This window comes from Hermetia illucens, chromosome 6 (assembly GCF_905115235.1).
Source record: "Hermetia illucens chromosome 6, iHerIll2.2.curated.20191125, whole genome shotgun sequence".
NCBI classification, from domain to species: Eukaryota; Metazoa; Arthropoda; class Insecta; order Diptera; family Stratiomyidae; genus Hermetia; species Hermetia illucens.
This window is the reverse complement of record NC_051854.1, coordinates 7,928,695-7,946,364: the sequence shown is the minus strand read 5'-3', so window position 1 is coordinate 7,946,364 and position 17,670 is coordinate 7,928,695. Positions and strand designations below refer to the sequence as shown.

At 43.6% G+C, this 17,670-nt stretch overlaps 2 protein-coding genes across 2 annotated transcripts; both read right to left on the bottom strand.

The window, feature by feature from the left end:
• Positions 1 to 321: 321 nt before the first annotated feature.
• LOC119658631 (opsin Rh1-like) lies at positions 322 to 2,213 on the bottom strand. The gene is made up of 5 exons (XM_038066145.1): positions 1,998 to 2,213; positions 1,868 to 1,937; positions 1,192 to 1,682; positions 989 to 1,136; positions 322 to 929 (listed from the first exon to the last, which is right to left on the bottom strand). Exons 1-5 carry the CDS (start codon positions 2,003 to 2,005, stop codon positions 528 to 530), a joined length of 1,119 nt encoding a protein of 372 aa, XP_037922073.1. The 5' UTR covers positions 2,006 to 2,213; the 3' UTR covers positions 322 to 527.
• A 6,160-nt stretch (positions 2,214 to 8,373) lies between these two features.
• On the bottom strand, positions 8,374 to 10,033 carry LOC119658668 (rhodopsin-like). The gene is made up of 3 exons (XM_038066221.1): positions 9,117 to 10,033; positions 8,779 to 9,056; positions 8,374 to 8,656 (listed from the first exon to the last, which is right to left on the bottom strand). Exons 1-3 carry the CDS (start codon positions 9,825 to 9,827, stop codon positions 8,524 to 8,526), a joined length of 1,122 nt encoding a protein of 373 aa, XP_037922149.1. The 5' UTR covers positions 9,828 to 10,033; the 3' UTR covers positions 8,374 to 8,523.
• Between the last annotated feature and the right edge of the window lie 7,637 nt (positions 10,034 to 17,670).

Genomic DNA, 17,670 nt, shown 5'->3' with positions numbered 1-17,670 from the left:
TTGTGATGTTTTCGATGCAAGCTGGGCCGGATTCTTTAATATTTTGACTGGTCATCGAAGTTAGTGTGTAGGTTCTCTACTCCTATCGCGTCCTCAAAGCTAAGTCAATTAGGTTGTGGTGGTTGTTATGACACTAGTCGTTATGCTTTAAGCTACTGCACGCTTACCATTGATCTCCCAATGAGTTTTTCACTTGACTTTATCCGACCTTCCTTTGTGAAGGAAGCACCCTTCACTCAACAAATTGGATTGCTTCGGGTAGTTATGCTATTTTGTTCCTTAATTATCGAACTATTAATAGAGTAGATAAGACATTTTTTTCATCATGCTGATTTTTTTTTATTTTTTTATATTTGTTGTCTTTTATCATAGACATTGCGATTTTTTTACATTCTTTTTTCAAATAATTAAAAAATATTAACACATTTCAAACAAAATGTCTCACATTTTTTAGTAAAAATTATTCATTTTGCTGTTGTTACTCCTAATAGTGCTTTATTTAGTGTTAATACATTAAAACAAAAGATTTAAGCCTTCTCAGCTTCAGCGGCTGTAGCTTGTGATTGATTGTCAGCTGGTTGGTCTTTTTCAACTTTTCCGAATACGCAGCAAGGACACTTCTCCTTCAGTGCAAGCCGATATTTCGGGTGGCTGATACCGTATACAATTGGATTGTATACTGCACTCGTTTTTGCGAAAATTCCACCCAAGATGGTGGTCAGTGGAGATATTTTCGAGTATTTGAATAAGCCACAATAGTTGATGATTAGGTATGGTGTCCAGGCGAAGAACCACAGCGAGATGGTAGTTAAGGCAACTTTAGCTAATTTGGCTTCAGCACTCTTCTCTGCATCTTCAGATGATCGGAGGGATTTAACATTCATTTTCTTGGCTTGTTCTCGCATGGCTTTTTCGTGCGCAGATACAGCCTGTTGGCAGACATTACTTTAGGAAAGGGTGGCTAAAAATGAAGGGTATTTGAAGTTACCTGAAGGATGAACCAGTAGGAATAGCAAATGAGGAACAGAGGAGTGTAGTATACGCACAATGGGTAGCAGATTACGTATAGCCTAGTGCTCCAGTCCCTTCCGAGGTAGTCGATTCCGCAGGCAGTCATGTTTCCTTCCGGGATGTATCTGCAATCAAATACCATGACTAGGACTATTGGTCAAACGATTGGTCTGACCCTACCTGTTCCAGCCGATCATTGGCATTATCGTCCAGAAAGCACCAATGCACCAGATGAACAAAATTTTCAGTAAAGCCAGTTTTATTGTCATTGGTCGTCCATTGATACCCTTCACGATTACATTGTATCTATCCAATGCAATCATGCTCATTGACCAAATTGAACCGGCTCCAAATATTGACCCGCACAGTGCGTAGACGTCACACATCATCGGCCCTAAAACCCACGTTTCATAGAATAAATTGATTATCATCATTGGATTATTGGTCAACATGATGCACATATCGCAGAAGGCTAAGTTCATGACCAGGAGATTGGCCGGCGTCCTGAGTGATTTTGTTGTAGAGAAAATATAGAGTACTACGCCATTGCCAATCACAGCGATGATTCCAATGATCGTGAGAAGCAATCCGAAAATCATATTCCACATTGGGTCCATGGGTGGCCATTGGTACCAGTAGGGGTCGACTAGGTGAATCATGTCCGGGGTGACCTGGAATGTTACCCATTTTCAAGAGTGTTAACTAGGATGTTGCTGCGTATGGAACTGATAGAAAGAAAGTATGCAGGCACTAGATGAACTAGACAATCCTAGATGAACTAGACAACACTAAAAAATCACATTTTTCAAACTATTTGGTAGACACTGGATCTACGAAGGAAGGGTCGAAATGTTACCTTGTCAACCACGGACGAGTTTCCTCCTAGGGCTGCGAACCGGGGTCCTGAAGCAGGGTCCATTGCGAAGCTGAATTTTCAAAACGTTCAATTAATGAATAATAAACTTCACTTGAGTCATACTCCATACCTTGCCATTGTTCACAATTATATATTTATTTTTAAGTTAGCACAGTCAATAACGTTTAGCATTCAAAGTATTACATGTAATCCTCTCGCGGTTTTATTAATATTTTTAAATTATTTTTTAAGGTTTTATTTTTATATTTTAAACTGTCTCGAGCATAGCACTTACTACTATATAGGGTTCGTTCGAACAATGGCACCTGTGAACCAGTTCAAATGTGAATGGTGCGTTTCGGCCTTTTATAGTTCTTTAAAAATGCATAATCTCTAATTGGATTTCTCTTCTTCAAATGAGTTATATGTTTGCTTATGGATTTTCTCTTATTTCACTTATCGTTTGCACTCATTATTATATTGTTTTGCGCACTTTTGTATTGAATAGTACATCAGATTGCCTGGGGCACGAAAAGGGGTTGGCAGGGATGGAAGTATTTTGCTCTTGATATGCCCAAAATGACCTTGCAATTTTATGAATTTAGGAACATGGTAAAGCAGGAGAAGGCTTATCTATTGTCTCAGCTTGAGGGCATCGTTTTGCAGCTACTAAGAATGTTGGGGTTGAGAGAAGCCCCTATAGCCTCCCAAGATAGAAAGTGGGATGTTATCTCCATCGGAAAGCCCGAAAAGCTCTGCCAGATCGAATTTGATATCTTGAATCGGCAAAAGTAACACTTGGATGGATGAAGGTACTCTTAGATACATAAAAAATTCAGAACAATCCACAAAGGAATTAATGTTGCAAACGAATTCGCTTAGAGAGAATTTTGAACGTAAATCCTTTCGTCCTTTTTTATATTGGGATCCTTGGATTGAATGATTCTGTGTCTGTGTATGTTTGAGGTGGGGGACCGCACTTTGAGCACTGAAACCGTAATGGTCCATTGTACTCGACCCCCTCTCAAATGGAATATCCCGGATTTGTTTATATATCGCAGGATTTCCGTTAGATGTGATGTGATGCTATCCGTTGCAACTGGAGCAAAGATCTGATTCCTGGTGCGTCCATAGACGGAACATTCACTTAGAAATTATTCCGTGGATCCATTATGTCCAGCTAGTGAATTATGGCCAGTCATAATGACCTCAATACGTTTGCACGCCTTCCTGCTATTCGACAGGATGAACTTTACAGTATGCCTGTTAAGTTGTGACAGGAAAAGCTTGGGGTCTCTAGCACGTTTAGGCTCTGTGACCAATCATTATGGGAAGCTTGTTTCCAGTTTTGGAAGATAGCCTTAGCTAATACTACTGATACTCCAATTGCTGCTCCCGGACCCGTCGTGGGATGCTAAGGCACTCGAGATTTCATTTCCCACTACAAAGCAGTGACCTAAGATCTAAGCGAGTTCGTCTAAAAGTTTGCTCTCGTTGCAGTGCTTTGAATAAACATATCCAAGGATTGCCAATTGAGTATTGCATTTAGAACCGTCCCGGATGTACCCACATAGACAGTTCTTTGCATGGCGGCTAGTTTACAGTCAACACCTTAACCCAGTACACTACGGATGCATATGGGAATAACGGACTAATGATAGCAGCGTATATCCACATTACCACATGAGGTCTGTGAGAGCTCGTTTCATCTTTACCTCTACATCTTCATTCCCAAGAAGCTTTTTATCTAGAATGACCTGCCCCAGGCACTAACTATTAGTCAAATAAACGGCATGCTGCATGTTTCTCCACACCGTTCCGAGATTCAGATCAACAGCAAGGACATCCACGTCCTCAGCATAAGCTTGCAGTTCGCAGTCGATTAGTATACTCCACAGGAGTGGTGATAGTACCCCTCGTTGCGGCAGCCTTCTGTTGGTTCTATTTTTTGGTAGTGATCGACACCCACTTCAGCATATAGCAATCTCTTGTTTAGCATAGCATAGATACACTTAATTAAAGTATCACCGACACTATGTACTCTGGCAGCATCAAAAAGTTTTTGGAACGGCGCAAAGGAGGCACCATATGATGACTATCGCGTGGCATCTTTTAATTCTTTTGGTCCAGTTCGTATACCAAGCAAAAACCCTTCCCATTTGTAGATTGGTCATTCCTGGTATTCATGAACTTTACCCTCCAGAGTCCGAAGTCCATGCCTGAGTTCTGTTGACTCCTCATGTAGATGATATCCCCTGTCTTTCTTCGAGGGCAAGGTATCCAACATCCGACACGTTCTGTCCTGCGCAGCTCGGTATTCGTAATAGTGAACTTGAGCTGTGCGCTAGAACTCCAAGCTGGGGTTATCTAATGAAGCCACATTAAGGCAGTCTCACCAGTGGATTATAAATGGAGGAGTCCATCGCAAAAACCTTAATTTGTAACGTCTGGCTTCTTTCCAGGCTTCAGTACTTTGTTCTACAGACTCTCCCGGAGGATGGTAAATTGTCCTTCTGATATTTTGCCATCCTTGGAGGAAACTCCCACTCAGACTCTTCTTTCCCATCTTCATGCTTGTATTCCTATGGGAAGGACCAGCTTTGCTGTGATCTCTCTCGCTTTTTTGATCACCTCCCGGGACTGCGGCCCTAACCCTCGAGGGATGCGCGAAGCACAATATAGTGTTGGCACCGAAGGATGTGTTCGCCTTACGTTTCTTGCGTGCATTAGCGCTGGCAGAGGAGTCTGGTAAGTCATGTGTGGTTCTCACCGAGGTCGCCAGTTTGTTCCCACCTTTCGCTGAAGATTCTGCCTCCTTGCGTCCGATTTCTCTGGACATTTCAGCACCTTCGCAAGTCCATGTCCTCATTTCCAAGGTGCTTCACCTTTTTTCGCAGTTCCCTTCCTTAGTGGCTGAAGTGTCCTTTTGCCGAGCCTTCCTCTTCCGCTCAAGGGTAGATTTTTGCAGTAGTAACGCGGACGCACTGGCCGAAGTTGGATTTCCAGTTTCTCCCACGAGTTGCTGTATTTTCCTTTCTGGCTGGCTACGCTGTAGGCACTAAACGCAAGTTTCCATTGAGTTGGAAATCATGTCTCCTACAGATTTCTCCGTCTCCAAAATCCGCAACTCGGCCGCTGATTGCTCATGATCGTGAGTGGATACCACTGAACAGATTCGTAGCTTCCATATTCATGTTTTTAGTTTTAGTGCAGTAGTAAATTATTACATTAAATGCACTTTTGTTCCTTTTATTTGGATGTTGTTTTGGTCGCGTCTTCATCTGAGTCCAAACATTTAGAGCACCTCAAGTGCATTTTTTAACGTCTCTCTGAAGCCGGTCTAGTACTCAAAGCTTAGAAATGCAAATTCTTCCAATCGCAAGTGAAATTTCTCGGCCACCTGATAATAGGATCCAATCAAAGTGCAAGTGATTTCGAGTTTTCGGCTTCCAATGCGATTGCCGATCTTAGAAGGTTCTTAGTGTTGTTAAACTCCAACCATCGTTTCTTGCCAACGTCCACCCGCCGTCAATCGATTCTAAACGTCTACTTGTTTGGACCGAAGACCAAAGACCGCCTGATTGCGTGAGCTACAGAGGCTGTCCAAGCGTTTGAGACCACCAAGGAACAGCTGGTGGAGCCTACACTTCTGAATTCCGTATTAGTCTATGCTCAAAAAGGATATAAATTCTTGGGTGATACAGTGCATCGCATGTCAGCATCGCAACACCACAAAATATATAAGAAAAGAGGAAAGGATGTTCCCTCGGTCTGCCAAGCGCTTCCATAGAATCAATTTTTACATAATCGACACTTTCTGAAATTTTTCACTGTTTCAGGTATTTCCTTACAATAATCGATAGGTTGACTCAATGACCTGAGACGATACCTCTTAACGACATTTTCACACAATCTTGTGCTGAGACTCTCTGTTGAGAATGGACTCCCATTTCAGTGTACCGGCAGTTATAATCACTGTCCAGTTATCGCACGCGAACATAACGAGAGAACAGTAGGTTGATGGCAGCTCAGTGCCACGTCTACCTTTGCTTATCAGCAAGTGTCCCGCAATTTTCCAGCGGAAGGGAAGGACACCTGCTGCAAGTCCAACTTATTCCTAAATACAAACTTTAGTACATTGTAGATCTCCTCCGGTCCAAGAACTTGTTTATTTTTCATGGACTTGATCCTTTCTTCCAATTCGTTTACAGTGGACAGTTTCTTCTCGCATAGGGTGGACAGGAAAATTGTCAGCACAATTTTTTTACCAGCCTCTATGGAAAAAGATTATCAATGAACTTCGAGTTTTTAGTGACCAACTTATTCCCGGGGCTCATGGGTTACTGTTGATATTATGCACTAGTTCCTGCCCAGCGGAATTCCTTCTGTATTCTGCGGACCTGCATCGCAAGCTGGTGGAACTCTCGAACCCAGATGGTGGCATACCATAATGGTGGGCGTCTATATACTGTTCACTGAGGAACAACATGTGGATCATGGTGTCTGCCTTTTTATTTTCTGTAGGTTTTTTTTTTGAAGAGCTGATACCGTTTCGAACCAGGACCGCTTACCGTATTCATGCAACGTGCGAAAATAGTGTCAGTGCTCCTCGGCATCTCTCCAACAATGTTTTCTGGAGGAAGCTCCCTTATGTTTAAATAAAGTTGTTGACGAATTCCATCAAACCTGCTATCTATAAGAAAAAAAGTGTGTTCGGCGTCATCAGCCCCATTGTAAAATACACAGTGAGAAGTTCGTGCCTTCCCAATCTTGTTCAGGTAAGACTGAAAACTTCCGTGCCCACCTAGGAGGTGGGTAAGGAAACAGTCAGACTCACCATGCTCTCGATTCAATCACAGATCCAGTTTAGAGACGAGCTGTTGAGTCCATTTACCTCTTGTCTTATTTTGCCAAGAGTGTTGTCACTCATTTAGTGTATGTTGCCGTTCTTCATGAGCAAAGACTTCCCTCGAGTCCTCTTCCTTGCTCTTGTAGATGCATTAACGCTCCTTCGCATGAAAGGCAACGGGAATCATTCCCGCGATCACCATCATAGCCGGTTCTGAGACGCGATATGCAGGCGACACCCACAAAGCTCCCCGTCGCTGTACTTGCCAAAAGCATCAGTGCATACCACCGCGCCATAGAGCAGAACAGATTGCGTTGCACTCATTAGAATCCGTCGTCTGCTGAACGTAGGACCCGCAATGTTTGCCATTAACCGACCTAAAGCGGAAACTCCAGCGAGAACCTTGTCTCCTGCTGCGTTGATTTGCTCTAAAAAGCTCATCGTTATGCCGAGCGTCAATCTAAGATATTTAACCATTGGTTTCGGCTCCAATATCGACTCGCCCATGGGGATGGGATGCAAGGTTGGGATTCCTTTTATAATCAGAATGATTACTTTCGTTTTTTCCAGGTTGAAAACATGGGCAGTCATCCATCCGCTTACTCGTCGCATCAATATGCCAAGTCATCTTTGAGCCTGTTCAACAGGACATCCAGCAACTACTTGTTGCAAGATGATCTGTATCACCGACTAGGCGCCGTTCTTAGCAGACTATCGAAAGAATAGTTCTAGAGGTCCAGCCTTAGGATGGATCCCTGTACTACTCCCGAAGTGATCTCCATCCCCATCTGGCCCTCTAATATCTTGCAGAACAATACGCGTTTTGCCAGATAATCCATCAATTCCTCAATAGCGTTGAATATGCCGAACGGTAGGCCTAGCCAATGTTTGAACACCGGTGTGTACATCTTCGCTTCCGGTGCTGGCACCTTTTTGCTTTTCGTAGAGAGGACTACCTATTCTTTTATAGAGAAAGTGGGTATTTTTCGGCGCGTTTCAGGCTGCTGTCATCAACCCGTAGGGGATATGCAGGAAATAGTGGCCCTACAACACGGTCCAGCTGCTCGGCTTTAAGTGGACAGCACTTACGCAGAGCTTCAATTTTTCGGGTTACCAATTTATAACCGAGTCTCCACGAGTCGCCATTCTCCTCGTGAGCCCAGTGGGACTCCACCAGTTTCAAGAGCTTTATTTAATGTTCCGGTGGTCATCTTCACTGCACAGGAAGAGCGCCGGGCTGGTGCGTACCGAAAGATGGCGTCAACCGGGCTCTTTTACAACTCGCTCTCGTCCATCAGCGAAACCACTGATTCTGACGTGCATTTTACATTGGAAACGCTTCCTTCGCAGCCTAGGTGATGCAAAGTTAGAGTGGATTCGGTGTTCAAATCTACGAACCCTGTCCTCACTGCCGTTTCGAGGATCCGTTTCCGCCTGGAGTCTGGGTGATGCTAACCTAATTCAAGTGCCCTGGCATTGAAGTGACCCCCAACCAGGATCTGCCTCTCCGTACCGAAGACAGCATCCTCCAAAGTAACAAGCCCCTGCGTTGAAAGTCCGGCATCTTCTCATTGCGTGCTAGATAGACGCTGAAAATTATTACCCCTAAACTAGACCTTATTTTTGAGAAATAATACACAAACCCTTATGTCCTCGATCATCTAGAGGCATGCTAACATTTATTCATTTCCATTAGGTTTCTCTGTCCAAATTTTCATCGTAAGGTCGCAATAACAAAATTACAAATTAAAAAACAAAAGATCCGCCATAACCCATTGTCTCCTTAAACTTATCCAAAGGTATGAAATTATGCATTCGACGGGGCAATTGATTGCTTTTCTTGCGTTGTAGCTTGAGAGGGTATGTCTGATTGGTCTTCGTCTGCACCACAAGAGAGGCACGGGAACCTCTTGAAGAGAGCTTGTCGATATTTTGGATGACTGGGAAGAAAAAGGATTTAGATTGTATTATTAAAAAGTCAGCAAGATACAGGATATGCAGAGGAGGCATCTTTGATTGGAGGATATGGACAAAGGACCCTCTAATTATCTCAGTTTCTTACCTAATTCCGTAAACAATTGGATTATAGACTGCATTACACTTGGCAAACAGAGATCCCCATACGGTATTCAATGGTGAAATCTTCATTGTTTCGAAGATGCCAGTGTAATTGATGATCAAATAAGGAGTCCATGCAAAGAACCATAACGAAATGGTAAACAAGGCAATTTTCGCCAACCTTGCTTCGATGCTCTTGCTAGCTTCCTCAGTTGATCGCAATGAGGCGACGTTCATCTTTTTCGCTTGCTCACGCATGATTTTTTCATGCTGAGAAACAGCCTGGAATGATAGGATGCAGTGAGTCAATGAAGTTTACTAATTGAACCTCTATGGACTTACCTTAACAATAAAGTAGTATGAATAGATAATCAAAAGTAATGGAGTGAAATACACAAAGCATGAATAAACCAAAATGTATGATCGGCTAGTCCAGTCCTTGGTCAAATAATCAGTTCCACACACGCTCATATTACCCTCAGGCACGTAACGATTCCATCCAAACAATGGCATCAGTGTCCATATGAAGCATGCGGTCCAAACGAAAGCCAGCCTTGCGCAAGCTCCACTAGTGGTCAAAGGTTTTCCTGCCAGACCCTTGACAATGACATTGTATCGATCGAAGGCGATCATAGTCATCGACCAAATCGAAACACATCCAAACAACGATCCACACATCCCGTAAATCTCGCACATTAGGGGTCCAAGGACCCACGTCTCGTAGTAGCAATTCATGACCATTGGTGGGAACATAGTCAACATCATCAAGAAGTCAGAAACTGCCAAGTTCACTACGAAGAGATTGGAAGGTGTCCGCAAGGCTTTCGTCGTAGTAAAGATGAAAATGACGACAAAATTCCCGACCATCGAAAGGATTCCGGTAATTGTGATAGCGAAGCCCAGGATGCCGTGCCAGAGAGGGTTCATCGGAGGAAATTGGTACCAATAATCATCTACCAAGTACAGCATGTCCTGTGGAACCATATCCACCACCGATGCATTGCCACTGCCCAGGGGACCGGTGAAGGCGTCGCTAACCCGCGAAAATACCATTTTAAAATTTAAATCCTATTTTTTCACTTTGAGTTAAAGGAAAATATTCGTTTGTAGCGATGCCTTTTCGAGGAATTTATCGATTTTTTTCCTCCAAAAACAAAACAACGGCCAATTTCACTTTCGCAAAAATAGCCGTGTAGTCACAAACTAATATTCACTGGAGTGGTGCATACTCTGAGGACCGAACAAGAACAAGCGTCGAACTAATTCTCAACAGAAATCCTCGACTAATCGTGTTTTTATATATTTCCTTAAACTGTGGATAATTCAAATCCAATTAGGGCCCCACTCCTGAAAGGTCCTCGAGGTGTTAGTCTTTATTTTCGCCACTTCCGAATTCACATAAATTTGATAAGCGCACGTTTTGTGAATATAATCGATGGGCATCAGACATCCAAAGGAAAGGACACATATGCGTCTTTGGGACTTTGAATATTAACCTGGAAACATAACGAAAAAGGAATGAATCAATGCTAATCCGACTAGGGGGGAAGGACGTCTGGAGTATTGATCTGAGAGTAGGCATTTCATAGGTTTTACGTTACTGAGAGTGTTTTTGCTATACCGTAGGGCATTTGTGGTTGGGGTCCAAGTTCAAGGGTAGTTTTACACATACATAGTTGCATGTGGCAAATTTAAGCTGTTTTTACTGGATTTCCCCTTCCCTAAATTATTTTTTGATGAAAGTGGAGTTTATAGGGAATTCAGCGTATCTAGAAGGTAAGATATAGTAAGGAATTCAAGATGTAGCAAAGAGATATGATGGTAAACCATTTGTTGTTATACTTGTCGGTTAGATTGTCTGATTATTTAAAACCGTTAAAGGTTTTGCTTATTTTTCATGTAAAAGTATTTGAACAGGATCTATACTATCTTTCCTACTTCCAAGTGTTTCAACCTGGCATCCAGCATTCAGTATTCTCCCAGATGAGTCAGAATATGTATGAAGGTTTCACCATTCTCCTCATAGAATCTGCAGAAAGTGTCCGTAGATGTCCCCAACCTTCCCAGGTTAGAATTTTGCCTGCAATGACTAGTGAATATAGTATTCCTATCTTGAACCTAAGACTCTTCTTGGTAAGGTTTAAACAATGTTTTGAACGCTAGGGTCTGTTAGCCTATATTGCTCTCACCCGTTTCTCTTGCTTCCTTAGCGACGTAGTCGAGCAGTTCTATCCAATTCCACAAAAGCGTCCTGATGCGTATAGCAGCGTCACTGTTCTTTTCCTACCGAGCTCATCCGCTGTCTCATTGCCATCTAACCCAATGTGGCCTAGAACCCAAGGAATCCAGACATCTCCTTCTGTTCTTTCCCTAAAATTTTAAACCTCTTGTATAATTTCCCCCAAAACTCCCATCTTAACTTCAAAATTTTCTTTTTGTATCTATATATATGTATGTGGGAAACTCTACTCTAGAGAGTGGATTGGGAAAATAAAGGCGTAGGTACACTTGATTCTAGGGAAAAAGGCATGTGCTGGAGGGTTCGCAGGGTTTGCACTAGCCAACATGTCAAAGCAAGACAAACCCGTGGGAGGCGCAATGTCCCTGTAGCAGCGGTTGCCGTCAGGGTGCCCATCTTGGCGCGCGCGAACTCGAGATCGCTGGAAGGGTAGTCTTCCACGGCCGATAAAATCCACGAGGTGAACGCACGCTCTGTGGTCGCGAAAGTTTCTTGAGACGCAAATCGGGAAATTGTAAAGCTAAAGACAATGGCGACGACACCTGCGAACACAGTTTCGAAGCTTACGATGACTGTAGGTACTTTACTTTCGGAAGGTAGATCTCGCTCGCAGTTACGATCGAGGTCTACTTTCCGAAGAGGGCGTTCGCACGCCAGGACCTTCATCGGTCCCGACGATTTGCTGACACTACCGTAAATTCGGAGCTCAAGCGACTAAACGTACTACCGGATGCAATTTCAACGCAACAAAAAAAAAAACTAGGCTACGCGAAGCGCAGTACCACGTCAACTTACAATTTTCGACCCTCTGAGTAGACGTTGTTTCGTGGTCGACACGGGCGCTGAGGTGTCGGTTTTTCCCGTACCCCGTCTAAACACGTTGATACCGCAGAAATTGCGACTGGCTGCCGCGAACTCCTTTCCCATCCGCACTTACTCGGACTGCATCGAACGTTTTCGTGGCGATTCGTTCTGGCTGACATTAGCACCCCCATTTTAGGAGGAGACTTCCTGTGTCACTATGGACTGCTGGTGGACCTACAGAACAAAGCATTAATAGACCTCTTTAAAGGCGTCAAGCGTGTGGGGTGTGCGCAACACTTTCATGGAGCTTCAATATTTGCGGGTGAACTTTCACAGTCAATTTCGCCACCTTTTAAGGTTTTTTGGATAGCTCTCCCCTCTTGGTCGTCTTCGGCCACTTAGGATTGTCGTCCTGTAATTCTTCATTTCATTTTGTTATTACATCTGTTATTCAAATATATTTCAAATTAGTTGTCGCAATGCACCCTCATTGTCATGGTATCAATAATTCTGGATATACCTAATCTGTCAATCTTTCTGCGATTTCAGCAGCTTCCCGCCTCTCTGATACCTGTATTCCAGTATTTGTCAGCTTTGAGTAGTGTTCATGACAATGGAATAGTAGGGCAGTGCTGATATAGGGCAGTGCGGTTGCCCATCCTGCGTGTTGGAAGTGCGGGGTTACGCATTAGAACGTTAGTTCTAATCAAATTGTCTGTGACCTTCTCCACTGTTTTAAATATCAAAGGAATAAAGACCACTTTAGTTGCCTTTACGCTTTCAGAATATATTCCAAGGCTATGAAACTCCTTACCGCCCTTAGAAGAACATCCTTTTCCAGGCCCTTCTGAAGTAGCGCTAAGAAAATGCCATTCAATCGCGTCATTTCAGTGGTTTAAAGGTTTCCGCTGAGGGCTAGGACCTAGAGCAATGAGTTGTGCTCCTCATACCCGGTAAATATCGTATCTTCCTTCTTAAGACAGACAGAAAATATTTCCCTGTCTTTGGCTATATCATTGTATAGCCTTGATGAGCATAATGTGATTTTTTGTGTCGATTCCCAGGATTCTCTCAACCTGTGTGCATTTTGTACTCAGCCAGTCCTCTGTTCGTTTCGCCCGGTTGAAGAGTATTCCAATGTTATCTTTGGAAATTGCCCTTGAAATTACTGCAAATGCCGCTTTTGCATGATGAAGTCTTAGCTGGACTTTCTTAGTGGTGACCATTGGCGCCATTAATGCTTCGACCTCTTCTTCAATGTCGGAGTATCATCCTTCTGCTGCAACATGGTACTTCTCTACGTATCATTTTCCGCTTTGAATCCTAGAAAATTTAGGTTTAGATCATCCTCCTCAGTGGACCCTTTCGGCCTCTAAGGCCTCGGGGATTTCGGTAGGTATTCCATCCGATGGGTCTCCAAAATACTTTCACTCGGTCTTCTTCTGTGTGCGTCTATGGAATGATGCTAAACCTGTAATTGATGAGGCAATTTGCCGTTTAATTGTCTCCACCTGCCCCGATCATGAGGAGTTTATTGCTACCCTCCACTTTGCTGCTAAAGACTGGCCACAGTAGGGTGTGAAAGGCTTTATTCTGAGCAACTAAGATTCTCAGAAAGTCCTGCGTCTCCATTACTGCGACTTTGGGAAGGTAGATTATCACCATGTGTGCTTCGGGTGTATCGTTCTCAGCAGATGTCCACAGTTCATCCTCCCAGCTTGGAAATTTAGTGATAGTACTAAAATAGCCTACAAGTATAAAGTCTAGTCGAAAGCGTATGCTGGTGAACACGAGCTCCGCACTCCATCTTCTGCACATCTACATGACGACAGGGTCTTCGATGATTTCCAACTTCTCACGAATGAGTGTTTGCTCTGGAAATAATTTCGGTAGTATAGTCAATCAAATTTCCTTTACGGCACTAGCATATTTAACGGCACGCCTCGTAGCTAAACACTTCAATCTTGACTTTCCAGGGATTTCCTCTCTCTTGTGCTCGGATTTGAGGTTCTTGGAATCATTCTCCTCTTGCGGGCTGAGCTCCGCTGCTCTCCTCTTTCATAGTTCCGCCGTCTAGGTCCATCGTGGACCTTCATAAGGGTCTATTTTGCTTCAAGGCCAGATAGTACAGATATCATTTGGCACCTGCTCCACTAAGGCCTGTCTCTTTCCTGACCTCTGATGTACTTTTGCTGGTTCCGGCTTTCTGAGTTTAGACGTTTTCGATCTTCTCAGTAGGCTAATATTGAGCTTGGAGGTAGTCATCCGGTTCTCAGTATTGCGGAGATGTGCTTTTGCTTTTAGTTTTTTTTTTAGTTTCTCCGAGTATGGCGGTCCGCCGTGTCATAGTCTCCCGTAGAACAGTAAGATTAAGCTTACTCCAGAGACAATCAGGTATCAGCGAGACACCATCCAAATACAGTCAGTTACCCGCGACAAACTATCCTATAGGTACGGTTCGCACAACACCCTGGATTTAAGAGAAGGGGGGGGGGGGGGGGGGGGGGGGGGGGGCGGGTGTTGTTTTTCGACTCTTGAGTTGCATTTTGTTAATAGTAGGAGGAATACTACTGGGATATGTAAATTCATAGGGCTATCCTGTTTCCCATGATACCAGTATATCTCTGGTGAGGTTTCGTAGCCGAAGTCATTTCAGATAAGTCCCCGTGCATAGTCGTGGAGGTTCTCCTCGACCACCTTAGAGCACCAGTCTATCAAGGGAGAATACTCGCCATTGAAAATCTACACTATTTCTATGCATTCGTCCACAAAATATCTACGAGTGGCGCCAACCTTCCAGCTGTCCAGGAACACTAGCCACTGTGAAGATAATAGTCTAGAACAAGGTGCCAGGATTTGATGGCTGAGTGGATTCGGAAAATGCAGAACTTCGGATAGTAAAATAGACCAAGACTCCCAGACCTTTCTCACTCTCAGAAGATAGTAACCTTTTTATTCTCTAATTCAGCTTAGGATTGACAGGGGTCGATTTTAGCATGTGGTAATGTGGTAATAGCATTTTCAAGCCTGTAGCCGGTAAAGCCTAGGTAGTTAAGTTCTAGCAAAAAACTCAATAACTCATTGATGCGTTTCATAATATACATAAATACGACAAACCACGTTCATGTTCGTTTCATCCAGCTAAAAGTATAATGCATTTATTGGACATCGATTGGTCAGCACAGCAGGCATAAACGGAAGCCAACAGAATGCTGCGTCAATGACAATGGCAAAATCGAACATGAAAGGTAATAGAATAATATTCCAAATAATTCCATGTTTCAGCCTAAGACCAGTGAATTTGTGGCCATTTATAATAATGCGGTGTAGAATGAATTCCAAATAATGCTGTAATATCAATTAAGCTACACATGTAGGCTGCTTGCTTTGCCGGGTGCGATATATCATGGTAAATTGAGTTACACGCGTTCAGGTATGAATTTATAAACTAGGCGGTTGCTTTCTGAGTTTAATGATTTCCACGATGCCCTTTTGGTCTCGCAAACAAATCAATTGTAGTGAAAGTAAGATGTTGAAACAACCCTAATAATTCTTCGGAATTCAGGGATTCAGGGACTTTCTCGTAACATCTCGCTATATGAGATATTTTCTCCAGAACCCTACAGGCAACCCTTCCCATTTTGTGGGGGGCACTTCACAGCTATCTCATGAGTCAATTGCCTCGCCGTAACCACTTTACCTAAGGGCATATGTACCTACCAAGTTCTAGTAGTTAGGCATCCTTTCTTCCTGCGTGTTCCGTAGCTCCAAGGGAGACCTCCCTTCTCTGTTCTTCTCATGGTTTCATATTGGTCCAGACATCTGCTCCCATCATTTCATTTGTGAACCCAATTTAAAATTCAGACCTGCACCGCTTCGCTGCTGGTTCTTTGGAACTTCTGTACTTTTTCGGTGTTGGAAGCTTTACGCCGTGTTTTTGTTCTTCCCTTCCCCTATTCCTATGGTCCTTAGGAGGTACCAACGACTTTTTGGTTTTTTTTCTGGGTGTCCTTATTATGGCCATTTTTGTCCATGGGTGGGCGTTCTTCTCTCACCTCCGAATTCATACAAGTGTCGAAGGAGTTACCTTACCCTTCCTGGCCTGATTGACACGGTTTGTGCGTTGGAGTAGCGAAACGCTCAACTTCTGAAACTCAGACCACCCTCGTCTAATAGATTATCCCAAATTTGGTTACAAACTGCAGGATTTCCGTTAAGGAATGCGATGTTTTTATCGGAACTGGAGTAATATATATGACCACTAAAAATTTGATGCCTGATGCGCCTATAGTCGGGTCATTCGTAGGGGTAGTGTTCGGTTGATTTGCACACTCACGTAGTGTTGTTTATGCTAACGATGGTATCGAACTTTATGTCGCTCGACGCATTAATTAAATTACCAATCCACGCGCATATCTACTAAGCTCAGGTAGGCTCCTCAGAAAGTCGTCCATCAACAGATTCTAATTGATTCTCAATTGAGGGCTCTCTAAAAAATTCACTTTCATCGATTGTGAATATCCCCAAATTAAAATGCCGTTTGATTTAGATAATACCTTTCTTTTATTCCTCTTTTGTATTCTCTGGGGGAGTCATTTACCCCTTCCTAGTTTCACGACCCCTCAATCTAGATAGCTTATTCTCCGGTTTCCTTGACCCATTGTTCTTTTGCAGATATTTTCTCCTAAAGCAAAGAACAGGCATTTCGCTCATTTTCGTCAAGGTAGGCATGGTATGTAGGTATCAGTGGCCGCACCGAGAAGCTCAATGAGCCCCGTTCTGATGTCGCAAACTCCCAAACTCATGACTGCTGTGGTAAGAGCAAGGAGGCAGAGTTCATTGTATTGTTCCTATCCCCGGGAACCTAGAGGAAGGTGACTTTGAGCGTGTCGCACAGATTGTTCAGCACGTCTTTGTATTGCGCCACCAGCCTGGACGATGTCGACCATAAGTATAAAACCTTAATGGCCGCTTGGCAGTCGAGCTACTCTATCTAGGACGTTACTATGGCCGGAGGGCTCCGCTCCCAACATCCGAAGTTCAGTAGTCTGATAGCACTACCCCCCAAAGGGGGAGGTGGAGGAGTATATTGAGAGCACATACCGGGCAGGACTGCAGAATCGCGGTAGCACCTGCACATGTGGCTTCAAATATCACCAGTACTTTAAATGCAATTGCGAATTCTGAGAGACCATACGACTCAGCTACGCTGTGTGTATCCGTTCCTGTCTAATATGCATAGAATTTTGTTAATCACTATCAATCAGCGCTCTGAAGGAATGGCGTCACCCTACAGAGCACTTCTGGTTAAAGCTCTGGGTAAGTGGCTGCCCCCCAGGTCAGACTAGATTATTCTAATTCTTAGCAGGGATATTATCCAATGCGTAAGATACCCCTGCAATCTTAAACTGGTTAAGGCTTCCTTGATGGCGTTGGTGCTAACGTTGTTGAATGCTCCTATATCCAGGAAAGCAGCTAGAGTATATTGTTTGTACTGTAGCGACCGCTCAACCGCGGTAATTATCCCGTGCAGTGCGGTTTCTGTGGATTTGCCTGAGCCGTGCCGAGACTTGGAGAAGGGCGTTCTCTCCATAATCTTCCTCAAATGGATGCCAAAGACGCGCTCTAGAGTCTTCAACACAAAAGAGGTGAGGCTGATTGGTTGAATTGGTCGCGGACTTATGGATTCGCCTGCTTGCTTTCAGTGTGAAAAACTCGCGCATGCATCTTTAAGAGTATGGTACGTATCCCAAAGAGATGCAGCTCGGGTAAATCACGCCAAGCTACAGAAAAACCCTTTTTTGCTGTTTCTGTAGCATGCCTTGCATTAAACCACCTGGGCCCGGTGATTTA

Bases quoted from the DNA above. Each gene is read 5' to 3' on its own strand.
- LOC119658631 (XM_038066145.1), bottom strand. The intron at 1,137-1,191 runs GTAGGGTCAGAC...ATTTGATTGCAG, and splicing joins CCAATGATCGGCTGGAACAG to ATACATCCCGGAAGGAAACA. The intron at 930-988 runs GTAACTTCAAAT...GTCTGCCAACAG, and splicing joins CCTACTGGTTCATCCTTCAG to GCTGTATCTGCGCACGAAAA.
- LOC119658668 (XM_038066221.1), bottom strand. From the start codon at position 9,827: ATGGTATTTTCGCGGGTTAGCGACGCCTTCACCGGTCCCCTGGGCAGT. The intron at 9,057-9,116 runs GTAAGTCCATAG...CTATCATTCCAG, and splicing joins CATACTACTTTATTGTTAAG to GCTGTTTCTCAGCATGAAAA. The intron at 8,657-8,778 runs GTAAGAAACTGA...TTTTCTTCCCAG, and splicing joins CCAATTGTTTACGGAATTAG to TCATCCAAAATATCGACAAG.